The 14844-nt window shown below is 40.0% G+C and overlaps 1 protein-coding gene across 1 annotated transcript in view; it reads right to left on the bottom strand.

Moving 5' to 3' along the window:
• dchs2 (dachsous cadherin-related 2) overlaps positions 1-14844 on the bottom strand; it is a 33684-nt gene that overhangs the window by 5865 nt on the left and 12975 nt on the right. Inside the window, exons 9-19 of the mRNA XM_081610921.1 lie at positions 13880-14723; positions 13135-13374; positions 10592-10726; positions 9530-9739; positions 7516-8376; positions 7318-7431; positions 6420-6631; positions 6182-6333; positions 2663-2793; positions 2271-2557; positions 1282-1423 (exon numbers count right to left, since the gene is read on the bottom strand). Coding sequence (XP_081467047.1) covers positions 1282-1423; positions 2271-2557; positions 2663-2793; positions 6182-6333; positions 6420-6631; positions 7318-7431; positions 7516-8376; positions 9530-9739; positions 10592-10726; positions 13135-13374; positions 13880-14723 — 3328 coding nt within the window. The remainder of the gene's footprint in view (positions 1-1281; positions 1424-2270; positions 2558-2662; positions 2794-6181; positions 6334-6419; positions 6632-7317; positions 7432-7515; positions 8377-9529; positions 9740-10591; positions 10727-13134; positions 13375-13879; positions 14724-14844) is intronic.

Consider the following 14844-nt stretch of genomic DNA (forward strand, 5'->3'; position numbering starts at 1 on the left):
TTGTCTAGTATAATTTATCAAACAATTAACAAAAAAATTCAAAAAGTCGTAGCGTGGGCATTGAGTTGAAAACTATTGCTGTACAATGTTTTTCTTTATGAGTTAGAGAAAAAAACTAAGTTTTTTAAGCCAGCAAAAGTATGAAGTGTTTTTCCTTTCCATTTGCTATCTGCATTCATAATAAACATGTATAACGTCTTGTGGGGTTGTGGCCACATTCAGCAACAGAGTGAAGTAGTAGGTCGGTTCAAACATTGGCTGTTGCTTCTCTTTCTTCAAACTCTGGCTGGTCTTTGTGTTTCCATACTGTGTTATCTGAGAGCATACTACGGATTATCACTATGATGTTTGATATTTAGTAAAATAGCTAACTCTAGCTAGTAGTAGCAGAAGTCTCATACTTGCTCTCACGGGAGAAAAATCACCAACATTAAAAACTGATTCACTGTCTGATTTAACCAAATACGCAAATTATCACTGGGTTCATTTTGCTTTGCATGAATGACGATGGTATTGTAAGGCCGTGTGTTGCTGGAGTTGCATCAAAGTTGCAGAAGTCATTAGATGCAGCAGAACAACCTCATGTCCTGAGAAAAACTTTCTAAATGAATATCACATGCGGACTGCAGGAGCAATTTTCTTCTTGGATGGCATCAAAGAGTTTCACCAAACAATTTCTTATTCCACTTCACTGCCACTTAAACTTCTGTCCATGATGAGCAAGTGGAGCAGAACTGTCCACTGAGGAACACAGAAAGACAAAAAGTCCCGGAGCCACAGAAAGGCTGTGTTACGTTTTTGGATTGTAGTCATAAACCTTTACTTAGTGTTCATGCACATTTCCTGTCATGGTCCTCTCCACAAATGAATGCATATAATTTTCACTGCATATTGAATTTAGGGCTGAAACATAATACAGAAGGATAAATCCTCTCTTTATTTAATAAAGACACGCCAGACTGATGAGAAATGGTTCACTTTTAGCTTATTTTATATATTTTTAAAGTGGCACAAGACCAAAGCTATAGATTTTCTGAGACTCGATAGCCTCACAGCTACTTTATGCTCTCTCATTTTTCTGGCTCAATAATTTACACAAGCTTTGGACATATAAACACTGTTGCTGGCAGCAGTCAAACTCTTAGTAAACTTTGGTGCTGAATGAGGAGAGAAAAAAAACAAAAACATTTGCTAGAAAATAATTTCCTTGACAAATACAAAAATTTAACTGCCAAATAGTACAATATAAACAGACACACACACTAATAATCTCCTTTTTACCATTATCTTTCTGGATGTAGAAGGCATGAAGAGGAGAAGAAAGGAGTCTGTAACTGATCTTCCCATTGAGACCAGAATCTCTGTCAGTAGCAGCAACATTCACAACTAAAGTGTCAGCTGAGACCAGCTCTGACACTTCCACCTGGAACAAAAAAATCAGGATTTACAAAACGTCTGAGTTTCTGTTTAAAGTTTGCCATTAAAATATAAACCTAGCATCATTTCCAGATCTTCAAACAAGGAGACAAAACTAATTTCAAGTATAAAACATATTACAATGTCATTGGTTACATTACAAAAGACAAACTAAGACAATATGGTTTAGCTGTACGTGGAAAACAACTCTAGTTTTGCAGGTCTGGAGCAAAATGTACTGGTGTCTGTAAACGTAGTGCTAGGACAGAAACTATCAGCAGTCATTTTAAAACAGAACACTTGTAGGTGTTTTAAGCAGTGCAGAACGTCGACTTGTAATTACTTCCATAGCTTAAATTGATTTATTTTTATTTGGATTTTATTTTATTATATCTTGTTTTATACAGATTATCTCACTGACACAACTGATCTCATCTTAAAGCTAAACATAATAATATTGTGACAATACTATGACAACATCAATAACTATAATAAATTTGTGGTCATGACACTGAATGTTCATGTAACTATGGTGAGTTGTATAACTCTGATTAATTCACTGGACAGTTTTCTAAAGTCAAGACCAAAGTTTTCATTGGAGGTTGAAGTGAAGCAATCAGGAAAAGTGGGGTGAAAAGGAAAACATCAAGAGGCCAATAACAGGCAGTGTATAAATTAATTGCTGCTTTCTGTGATTTTGATTTTTTGGAGAATCAGTTATAGTTTATATTGAGTGCAAAACGTCGTTAGCTAGGAATGAAGATTTGTAATAAAATCTCATAGCAGAGTTATAATTCACATTTGTAAATCATGAACCTGTTTTGCCTCTTGAATTATTGGTCTTTTATTTGTACCTGGTAGGAGACCCGTGTGAAGACCGGACTGTTGTCGTTGGCATCCAAAACGTGAACTTTGACCTGTCCACTGGTTTGATGGAGCGAGTCCGACGCAGACACTGTCAGAGTGAACTCTGTCACCGCCTCGTAGTCCAGAGGTCGGGTCAGCGTGATCACACCCGTATAGCGGTCAATAGCGAAGGGGTTGCTGGTGATGTTGCTGTTTAAAAAACTGTAGGTGATGGTTGAACCGAGGTCCACATCATTCGCAGTCACCTGGGTGACCACATAACCTGCTGGTAGATCTAAGGAGAGAAAAAAAAACTTATAACAGGTGGAATCCTTTTCCAGTTCTACTCTACAATGAAAAAAAATGCTTCGAAGGATCCGCTGTGAAGGATTACACTAACTTTCATATATATAGACGGGCTCCATGGGTGGGATGGCAGGGCTGTTGTCGTTGACGTCCACCACCTGGACTCTGACGGTGGCAGTACTGCTCAGTGGAGGATTCCCCTTGTCTGCTGCCTGCAGAATCAGCCTGGGACATAATGGTGGAACGGCTGAGATAAAGCCTCTCTGAACATCATTTCGTGAGTATCTTGCAAAAGCACTCAGATCCCTTGATATTTTTCACAATTTTACCTTTACAATCAACATTACTGAGATTTTTGGAAATAGACCAAGACAAAGATGCATACAATTTTGCAATCAAAGGAAAAATGATCAGAGAAGGGAATTTTGATTCAGCTCCTTCACTTTGACTGGTACTCGGGGTGAAAGTAGTTTTAAATTCTTGGGGGTACCATAAAAAAAAAAAAAAATATATATATATATATATATATATATATATATATATATATATATATATATATATATATATCTTTGTGCTTTGGAGTTTCTGTGCTGATTAAATTTTTGGGAAGTGATAAAAGCTGGTACCTCTTGAATTGCTACAAAATAAAGCTGTATTTCCCTCAACCCCCTGGCTGCAATGTTGACACCTTGAGATGCCATGAGACCTAAACTCTGAACATCATGGCATGGATGCATCCCAGTTTTCCATGTCTGGCATATAACCATTCATTTTAGCTTTTAAACTGGTTCTATTGATCCTGTGTCCAGATAGAGAGATAATCAGTAGCCTAGCATCATGACCTGTTTGTTCTGAAGATCCTGCAGCTTCCACTTCTCTTCCTAACATGGCGCCTCCTCACCCTGACTCTCATATTGACAGGAGGAACCACAGAGCTCTGTTAGGTTAAAACTCATCTTCTGAATTGGGATATTTTTCCTCCAACAGGTTCCAGAGGAATCACCTCAAACCAGATGTTTTACTGGATTTTATTTCACTGTCATTTGTGAATGTTAGCTTCTCATTTTCAACAGTGAAGCTATAAAGGTTGAAAAAGGTTATTGTTTTGGAGAAAATCTCATCAACATCAATATTTCCACTAAATAAGAGGCAAAAAAAATATTGTTTGATAAAGAAAAAAGCCTCTCAGACTCTGAGCCCGACAGCACCAAACTATTTTTTTATATTAGACAATTCATTTAATTTCACATAATTATCGTGGTAGAAGCCATTTGTTTGTTAAATACATATTTACCATGCTTGATGTTTGTTGTAAATGACGTATACTCACAAAGAACGAGTAATTAGTCCAAGTTTGTCTTTTATTGAACGTTCAGAAATTACAGTGGCTGTGATGGGCCAAGAAAAGGTAAAACAACCCGAACAGGTGATCAACTCTAAACTACTCTAAACTACACATTTTTACTCTCCGTCTCTTTGTCATTTAAGCAGACCTGTTGCCATGGCAACCTCCTGCGCTCCACAAGCCGACCAGAGATTACTCTAAAAACATTCAGTCCTTTACGATATTAGGTTTGCAGGCTTGATATTTATTTTGCGATCATTAATAAGCGCTAACCTGAACACAGCGGTGGTTGATTAGTTAATTTTAAACTCCTGCTCTGCTAGTTATTTTGGTAATGGAACCGAATCGCACAGAATTGCGCAACACCTTGTTGAAACAATAATTAGGGGCATGCCATTAGCAACGCATAGGGAGAGCAGTGATAATGTCCGACGGGTTAATGTCCGTCTAATGTTAGCATTTTACTGCCCTTGACTAGTGCACTGCCTTGTACAGCAAGGCAGTGCATTAGCACTAGCCTTTTACCTAAAGTTAGCTGTTAGCTAATTTTCTCATTAATTAGACATGTTTAGTATACTGAATGGAGCAAGTAAAATTAAAACAACATGGTCGTGTTGCTCCACATGCTACTGCCAGCAATTAGGCTAGCATTAGCATATTGGCTAATTGTAGGTTATGCATTAATTTTAGCATAATGAATGGTACAAGTACAGCTTAGTCAACATGCTTCTGCCTCTCTACACGTTATTGACTACATTGCAGCTTTCTTTAGCGTTAATGCAAATTTTTAGCATCATAACGCTGGGTCTAAGCCGACGGGCACACTTTGGCATGTCCTGTAAAATTTCTGCAGGAATTTTCTAGTTACTGAGATTATTATTGTTGTTGGGTCATTAATTTGAACATGTTTTATTGATTTTTTTGTACTTTAATAAAGTTACGAACATTTTAAGCGAGTCAGAGGAGGATGTGCTGGTCTCAGCATCCTGGCTGCGGTCAGTTTGTCACCTAATGCCGAGATCGACTCAAAACCTTCCGCGATCGACATGTTGTACCGCTGCTCTAGCAAAGCACGAACAGTTCAGAAACAGTATGAAATGGGAAAAAAGTTATTAACTGATGAAGTCGTGTTTTAGATTGTTCTTGAAAAACTAAGTAGTCACGGCTGATTAGTGGGTGCTTTCACGGCTGCACAGAGAACCCATTGATTTTATACAGCAGTCAGCCGCTCCCCTCTCTTGCAGGTATTGCGTATCCCACTAAATCTTTTAGGGGTACGCAGTACCCTACCGTACCCCCTTACTTTCACCCCTGCTGGTACTAAATAAAATTCAGCGCAACCTTCAGAAGTCACATAACTAGCAGAGAGACTCATTCTACGTGTAGATTAACCTCAGTATAAATTCAGATGTGTTGTAAAGGAGTCGGAGGTTTTGTGAGAGAACATTGGTAAGAAAGCAGCATCATGAAGACCGAGGAACATGTCACATCAGGGGTGACGTTGTCGTGAAGTTAAAAGCAGGGACAGATTATATAGAAAACCTCAAGCTTTAAAAATCTAGTAGATATCCCAACATGCAGACAGACTGTTCACTTCATTTTTCCAGCCTGGAAATCAGAATTCCAGCTTCTAAATGAACACAGAACACACCATGAGTAAATGCTGATTAGAAGATGATGCTGCAGTGGCTGCAGTTTAACGTCAGGACTGCTTTACTGCTCATCAAAAAACATCAATAATTTCCATTTATGTTCAAATGATTTAACTGAAATGACCTCAAAATATTAATATTGTTGTATGGAGCTGTGAATGGAGTAAACAGATGTTTCATTATTACTATTAATCACATTGTTTTCATTTTGTGTTTGACTTCTGAACATAAACATCTTTGATTATTTGTTTTTACGGTAAATATGTGTTCTGTGTTCTGTCTATAAATCCTAAGTTGTTAAAAATTAAATAAATACTACATGTAGTGAATATGATGTTTTCAGGTAAGGCAAAAATGTTCTGTATGTATTTGCAGATCTTAAGTATATCATAAAAATGTATCTAAGATGCATGCAGGAAGAGGTATTTCATTTATATAACAATCTGAAAGTGACCACACACTTTAACCTCGAAGATCTAACCTCTGATTAGAGAAATTGGATTGTTTTATTGACTCAATATTAAATAAATAATGTATCAATATTTCTCTATGCAACTGGGCTTTATTTTAAAGCACTGGAAGCAGCAGAAGTTTATTTAACACACGCTGTTCTTACCTGTAAGAGGGAGTTATTTCACGGTCCAGCAGAACGTTGGTAGCAAGGATCCCTCTCACAGAGTCCAGAATGAAAGCTTCATTAATGTTTCCTGACAGGAAGGTATACTCAATCTGTCCGTTTTCACTGCTGTCAGCATCAGAGGCAAACACCTGTTTGAAATACAGGAAACAATAAGAATCACTGAAGAGCCCAACTGCTACTGAATCTGTCCACACGGTGGATAAAGTGTCTGTACCTGCATGACGTAGGTGTTACGAACTTGTCCCTCCCAAACAGCCGTTCTGTAGTTGCTGAGTTCAAACAGCGGTGCGTTATCGTTGACGTCCAGCAGCGTGACGGAGACCCTGCAGTGGGCCGTGTGCAGCCCGCTGTCAGCCAGAACCACCAGCTGGATCTGAGGGCTCACCTCGAAGTCCAGGGAGTTTTCCTTCTGCACTCGGATCTCACCTAACAAAGACGGACAAAAATGGTGGTAAAAAAAATTATCTGCTGCTAAAACAAAAGCCATTAAAAGCTGTGTTAGCTCAGCTACTTTCAGTCAGACGAACAGCTTAGAGCATAGACTGAACGTAAAACAATCAATCAGACAGAAAATATATATTTTTCTTCAGCAGGGGAAGCATTTTCACTTCATGAATGAAGTGAAAATGGAGGAGCTAACTAGGGGTCAATGCTAAAGGCTAAAACAAATTTGAGACTGGGGTTGAGCTTCCAGCAGGATGGACATGTAACCATAGAGTGACAGCTATATTTATGAGTTTAATTCAAATTAAGACTCAGAGACACCACTGGAACACAGATTCTCACACATTCTCCACTAAATCTGACTGAGGATGAGCAGTTTTACTAAGAACTGGCCAAACTTTCAGCTTCTTGATGTGCACAGCTGATGGACACATTCCCCCAACAATTGATTTTTTTTTTTAACCATATGTGCTTTTTGTTTATGAGCTACTTTGTGTTGATTTATCACAAAAAACAGTTGACGTTTGTAAGTGTAATTTGACCAAATGTTAAAACATCCAAGTGTGAGGCACTACAGATTCCCTGCACTAACCCTTTAATGTTAGATGTGACAGCAGCAGCTTTGAAATAAAAAGAAAGGAATAAAACAGTCTGAATGTGCTCTGTACCTGTGTAGCGGTTTATGGAGAACGCTGCATTCTCGTTGCCACTAAATATGGTGTAAGTTATCCTCTGTCTGCCGTTGGTGTCGTCACTGGCCTCCACTTTTGTAATCCAAGTACCTTGAGAAACATAACATGAAAATGTTGCTCAGTTTATTTGTATTATTTATTGAAAACATTTGGAGCAGAGGCGATGAGACGCACCTGCTCTGCTGTCCTCCTTGATGGTAGCGTTGTACACTTTGTTTGTGAACTGAAGCCCGTCATGCTCTCCCTTCAGATGGACCAACAGCAGGCAGGTGGCGGTCAGCGGAGGACGTCCTCTGTCTGAGACCAGGACCTCCAGCTTTCTGCCAGAGAAACCCGCCCTCACTCGCCTCCTGAGTGAAATCTCTCCTGAAGCAGAGTTGATGTCAAACATACTCTCCTCGCCTGAAAACCTGAACTGGACCGTCCCGTTCTCTCCCTGGTCAGCGTCTGTAGCAACTACTGTGGTCACTATCTGATTTGGTTGGGTCCTAATGGAGACCCAGGCATGAAGTGGGTTTTGGTCACAGATGGGAGCGTTATTGTTGATGTCGTCCACCAGAATGGTCAGTGAAGCCACAGAGCTCAGTGGGCCCTGAGCCGAGCCGTCTGTGGCCACGGCTTTCAGGGTGTACAGAGCCCGGCTCTCTCTGTCCAGAGACCTGGTGGTGCGGACCACTCCGGTGAAGGGGTCCACCGAAAAAGTCCCCTGGCTGTTGTCGTCTGTCAGGGTGTAGGTCACTTCTCCGTTGGGTCCCTCGTCGGGATCAAAGGCGGTCAGCTGCAAGACCTCTGCCCCAGGCGGTAAGCCTTCGCTGACGGAGGCGTGGTAGCTCTCAGGACTGAAGGAGGGGGCGTTGTCGTTCTGGTCCAGCAGGAGAAGGAGAAGCTGCGTGGTGGAGCTGAGAGGAGCGGGGCCCGAATCCTGAGCCTGAATGGTGAGAGTGTAGTTCTGAATTTCCTCCCGATCCAGAGCCTGCATGGTGCTGACCGCTCCGGTCTCACTGTTGATTGTGAATCGGCCTCCGTAGTCCTCACCTAAAGTCGTTTAAAGAAATAAAAAAAACAAAAGAGCGCAGCTCATTTCAGGTTTTCACAGTTTGGATTGTTACAAATAGATAAAACATTGATATTATACAATTCCAGTGAAGTGTGAGCATTTTTTAAAAACAGCAAACAAAAAACGGAAACAGCAAACACAAAACCGTAAAAAAAAAAAAACATTGATATCCTTTAAGCTTTTTAATGTTTTGTTACATTACGACCACAGAGTGCAATGTGTTATTGGGATTTTAGGTGACACACCAACACAAAGTCATACAAAAATGTGAACTGAAAGGGAAATTACAGTTTTTGTGCTATGTATCTATGTATTTATTTAGCAGCACAGTAAACGTAAAAAGGCTGTGCGTTGGGATAAATTTGAGGCCTACATGCAAAACTCTACATGCTGGAAATCTAACACTCCACATCATGCTGAAAACACCACCATTACAGTGGCAGCATCATGCTGTGTGGATGGTATTCTTAAGATGAAGGAGGTTAAACACAAGGCAAAACAAGGCAAAAGCTTGAAAACACTTCAGGCTGCAGTGGAGGTCCACCATACAGGATGGAACAATGGAAAGGTTATATCAAAGTTATATTAACCTGTTGGATTGGAAAAGTCAAAGTTCAGAACTAAATTTATTTGAAAATTTGTGCAAAAACCTGAAAATTGATGCTCAAAGGTGAACTTGTTCTACTTTGCTTAGGAAAATGAGCAGTGGATATGAAAAGCTGATAAGAAGAGTTTTCCTCCCCCAACATCTGCAGCTTTAACTGTAGTGAAAGGTGACATAGGGCCCTGAATACATAGGCATGCCACACTTTTCAGACATGTATTTCTGAAAAAACACATTTCACAGTTACACACTTTTCTACGATGGTGTATTAGGGCCAGTGCACATAGAAAAGGAGTAAAATTCTGATAAAAAAAACTGAAATTTTGAGATTAAGCTCTGAATTTTTAAAAGAAAAAATACAGGAAATTTATGAAAAGTCAAAAATTTGCTAGAAAAAAAACAAGAACATTTTGAGATTAGTCTCAGAAATTTCCGTCAGAAATGTCCCCAGTCTTCTGAGTATTTTGGTGGAAATGTATTCCTCTTTTTTAAAATTTAACAGGTAGAGCCATATGAGGGTTTCCCACCTAGTATAGAATAGTGGATGGTGCCGTTTTCTCCCAGATCAGAGTCAGAGGCAAGAGCTGTATGTATAACTCCAGGAGAAAGATTTTCTGGCAGGCTGATCTGGAACAGTGGCTGCATAAACTCTGGAGGGTTGTCGTTGTCGTCCAGGATGGAGCACAAGACAGTGGCTGTCCCCGACAGAGGACGGAAACCGTTGTCCCGAGCCTGGACTGCAGACAGAAATCACAAATGAGTTTTTATAAGGGACAGTTAGCAGACAGACTGACACAATGCAACAGAAACAACCTGGAGCTCAGAGGGACATTTGGGGTTTGCTCCTCCAGACCAAGAAATTGAGCTTAGGTATTTATTATTTAGTAAAAATACAAGAAAGGAAAAAAAATAGATAGGATAAATGCATCCATACAGCTTTTAATACACAGTCTAAAATACCTTTTTTTATGAAAATTCTTCCTGCTGGGATAATTGTCACCACATATTTTAGTATTTCCTGACAAAAACTCTTGTGTGATTTTGGCTGGGCTTCAGCACGTTCAAGGTTTCCTGTCATTAAGATTTTATTATTGGATTTAATTGTTCGTCCTACTGGTGACTGTACAAATATTGTTATAAAACATCTGAAAGCGTTTTTAATCACTAACCATGGCTGGACGGGTGGTGAGCGTAATTACGGCGTGCAGCCACGTGTGAGTGAAAGCAAACAGAAGGCTGTAGTCAGCCCAGGCTGGACATGCACACCGGTCAGACCCTCAGTTTCCTTCAACATAAATCAGCCTGCAGGATCAGTTCACCCTCACACTGAAGGCAGACGTCTTTATGACTTTGATAAGAAACAGACTGAAATGCAATTAGGTTGCGTTATTATCATTTGAAAGACTCAACTTTACTATCATCTGCCTTAAAATAAAAGATCAGAAGGGAAACAAATGTAATGATGAGCTGCATGGTGGGAAGGTAGTTAGAAATGTTCACTCGGAGGTTTGGGTCTGGTTCTGTCTGGAGCTTGCAGTCAGACCTGAAAGATGAACTCATCAGTGTTTGGGTGTAGTCGGGCGTTGTACCTCTGAGGGTGAAATGTTGTTCCTGCTCTCGGTCCAGGTGGGTGGTGGTGGTGATCAGACCAGTGTACGGGTTGATGCTGAACAGCTCATAGCCGGGGCCCGGCAGCAGGCTGAACCACACCACGGCGTTGTCCTCTGGTTGGAGGAACACAGGACAGGGACTTACACAGGTTGTTTTGATTGATCAAAATTTAGCATTGTTTTATTTGATCTTCTTTTATTTACATTTTTAAGCTAGTCCTAAAGAGGAAAATGTAGGGATTTTTTTGTATTTTCTACTGTTTTTATGGTTTTTCATATTTCAAAGTATTGAGTATCGGTCTCTTTTGAATTGTTGTTATTTTTATGAATATTGTTGAGATGATGTAAAGTTTCCCGTCTGGTAAAGCTGGTAACCTGAGTAACCTCACAGTAACCAAATCCATCAAACGGTATTAATAAAGTTGATTGATTGTCTGTGGTAATTGACTGATGATGATATAACAGTCAAGGTGTTTTGTACGTGCAAAAAGTCTTCAGCCTTGAGGAAACCTCTGTTAATGATAGTCCTCTTCAAGCAGCATCGTTTATTGCTAAGCAGTTTTGAGCTGCTGACAGCGATCTGCTGCTGGCGTTCTCGCTAAAACCAGGAAGCGAGAAAACATCACCCAGCTGTAAAGACCTTCCACTGGCTCACTGGAGCTCAGAGAAACATCTAATAACAGACTAAAGTAGCTTTAGCTGTGTGCATGCAAAGCTCGAGATGCAAATCACATTTCGCCACCAACCTGCAACCAGTTAAATCACATATTTCCTATCAAGATCAAAGCTTGAATGTGCTAACCAGCACAAAATGAAACTGTCATCCTTCTTTTAGACTCAAAATCTCCTTTGACTGCTTAACATGCATGAAGTGGATAAATAGATCATCACAAGCACAGAACAATGGATGTCTTTGGTGGGAGCTTATGGAAAACAGCAGCACAAACGATAATCAAATAAGATGGTGGGAGAGCGCCAAGAGCTGCGAGCCGAGGCAATCTGAGAAGAAAAAAAAGAACAAAAAAAAAAAGCTGCTCCTATTGGCACAGATGGCTTGGATTACCGCAATCATCACGAGAGACGACCACTCAGATCTCCCAGAGGAGCCGTGTGCTTGCTGTTCTTGGACAATTCTCAGTCACAGGAATGTTGGTTCAAGTCAACCCCTCCCCACCTCCTGAACCTTCTGCTGCACAGCCTCCAACCTCCAGCATTTAAAAAGACTCCGACTGCCAGAGCCATGAGACAGACTGTGATTCTGGAGGGCGAGCACCCACGTGTTAAAATAAATGGGACAAAGGTGTTGAGTAGGAACCATAAATAAGGATCATATGAATGAAATTTAGCAGGATGAAAAATAAGCACTGTGGTTGAGAGACGCTGAAAAAAGGACATATGAATAAACTTTATGATCAACCGCAACTCTGACAGGATTATATAAATAAAGCAAACCATAACTTCAATTCACTGTTATGCTGTCAGTCAATCAGACATAGCAAAGTTTTAGTTATTTAGTCACCTTTGGCATAAACTTTCTCCAAACTTTTAATCACTAAACTGAGAAAGTTGCAGAAACTAGTCTTAAAAATATATTTTTTAAAACTTTAGTTTGTTCTCTTTGAGTTTTATGTTAACTTAATGTGTTTGTTTATGGAGAGCCGTTTTCCTGCTGTAACTTTCTAAGCTTTAAGTCCAGAAGCAGATGCTGCCATCTAGGGACGGTACAGAAGCACTGCAATTTTCAGCCAGACAGGCTTTATAGCTGTTAAAGGTATTAAAGTAAATTAATTACAATTAATGTGTTTGATATGCAAATGGACAGACTCAAAACAGCTTCTTCCCACTCTGATCTCTAACATGCACTAATTATATAGTGGTAATAGGTGTGTATGTGTGTGTAAAATAACATTAGCATATTTATGCTTATATTGTATATATTTCCTACATTGTTTGCACTGTTTTAGAGCTACATGTTAGGCTGTAAAAAAACTGCATGAAGTTAATTTATTTAAAACTGACTGAGTTCTATTTATTTTCTTGTTTAAGTTTTTTTTCCTCTGATTCATGCTTCATTCTGGCGGAATGTTTATAATCAGACAATAAGAAAATTAAGCTTTGAAATTAAGAACTGAAAGTGTTGTTTCCTTGTTTTTCATCTAAAAAAATAATTCAGAAATGTTTATCGAGAAGGAAATAAAATTTATGTAGATGATTTTGTTAGATAAACAGTTTCTTTAAGAAAATGCATTTCTCAAAAAAATAAATAAATAAAAGTATTTTGATTAGTTTTGTATTTAAGTAGAAAATAGAATTAGTCAGGCAGAACAAATCTGCTCTTGCTGTAAATGTGCCATTCATTAAAAATAATGTTCCACATTAATAAAAGCATAAAAAATTATCAAAATGTTTTTTCACCTTTTATACTATTAATAACACTTAAAAGTATGGATGTATTGATTAATTATCATTAGAATCTTAATATTTAAAGGGAAAGATGAAGGTAAGTAACTTCTAATCAATACCTGAATCCATATCAGAGGCAGAGACTCTGAGCAGTGGCTCTCCAGGGCCTTTATTCTCCACCACACTAGTAACATAGGTGGTCTGACTGAAGATGGGGGGTTGGTCGTTAACATCTCCCACCTCCACCGTCAGGGTCTGGGTGGAGGACAGAGAGGGGACGCCCTGGTCCGCTGCTCGGACTGTCAGACGGTGGACACGCTGGGTCTCATAGTCCAAAGGGGCAGAGAGAAACAGAAGGCCTAAGGAGGATAAGAGAGTTTAAACAGTCAACTGAGGAAATAATATTCCATTAGTAAAGGAAGAATGATAGAAATGCTAAATATAGAATTTATTCTTCCTTGGCTGCAGCAGCATTACTTTTTTGTAATAGTTATTTGGATGTAAACCAAAAGTTCAGTTTTTGTCTAATTTATCTTGAGAACCTTTTTACTAGTCCCAATATTACATATGGCTTCTGAAAGCGTTAATAATAGCTTTCCAATAATTAATATTGTTATTAAGTGCAGCTCTTCTCAAACCTCAGCTGTTGGTCTCAGATGTATTTTTCCTTCCATTTGATCAGTGTGTGCACCGTTTGGTAGCATCATATGATACCAAAAAATGCCTTGTTTGGTGCTGTAACATGTCAAAATGTCGAAAAAGGGGAATTCATACCATCAAAAATACATTTTGCTTTGGGGTAAGAATAATATTAAAAAACATGTTTTGCGCTCATCTAGTTTATGAACAAAAACAAACAAATACCAGTTTTCTCTTCCAGTGAGAAGAATCCCTTCTTGTTTCCATTTATAATGGAGTAGGAGATCAGTCCATTCTCCCCTTGATCACCATCTATTGCCACAAAATGGTGCAGCAGACTGCCCACCTCCGTGTCCTCCATCAGCTGCACCGAGTGAGCAGACACGAACACAGGCCGGTTATCGTTCACGTCCAGCAGGAGGAGCCGGACCGTCACTGACGTCTGTTTACGCTCGTCCATCCTCTCTGCCTGGTCTGTGGCAGCGACAGTGAAAACAAACGTCGGCGTGCTCTCATGGTCTAACGGTGCCGCAACTGTCATTGCACCTGTGTGTGAGTTCATGTGAAAGGGGAAGTGTGGGGGTGATCCACTGACTTCAGGGTCAAAGGTCAGAGTGTAGCGAAGGGCACTGTTTGCAAAAGTCCCATCTGCATCTCTGGCATGAAAATCAAAGGCCAGCGATCCAACGGCGGCGTCTTCCCTCAGACCGAACATCAGCAGTTTGTCGGGGAACCAGGGGGCGTGGTCGTTCACATCCTCCACCGTGACGCTCACCAGAATGGAAATGTTCAAGCCAACAGATGCACCGATGTCTTCCACTCGAGCCACCAGGAAGTACTGCTTGGCAGACTCATAGTCCAGCGGCTGGTTGACGTAGATGTCGCCAGACGTGCCGTCGATTCCAAAGAAAATGCTCCCGTCTCCCTCGGTGATGCTATACTGAAACCTGTCTTTATCCGAAACGCTGACAGAGCCGAAGACCGTTGCAGGCTCGGCGTCCTCCCTAACCGAGAAATGCCTCACTGCTTGGTGATCTGAGCTGCCGTACTCATCCTCCAACCCATAAACCTGCAGCAGAAATGCACCAAATTAAATGTGTTTTCTTGTATCTGAGAAAAAAAGAAAATTACTTCAAATTGGACAAAGACTAAAATAAAAAGTTACTGTGGCAAAGCACTTATACCAATAA

The sequence above is a fragment of the Poecilia reticulata genome, chromosome 1, assembly GCF_904066995.2.
Source record: "Poecilia reticulata chromosome 1, P_reticulata-male-v2, whole genome shotgun sequence".
Classification (NCBI taxonomy): domain Eukaryota; kingdom Metazoa; phylum Chordata; class Actinopteri; order Cyprinodontiformes; family Poeciliidae; genus Poecilia; species Poecilia reticulata.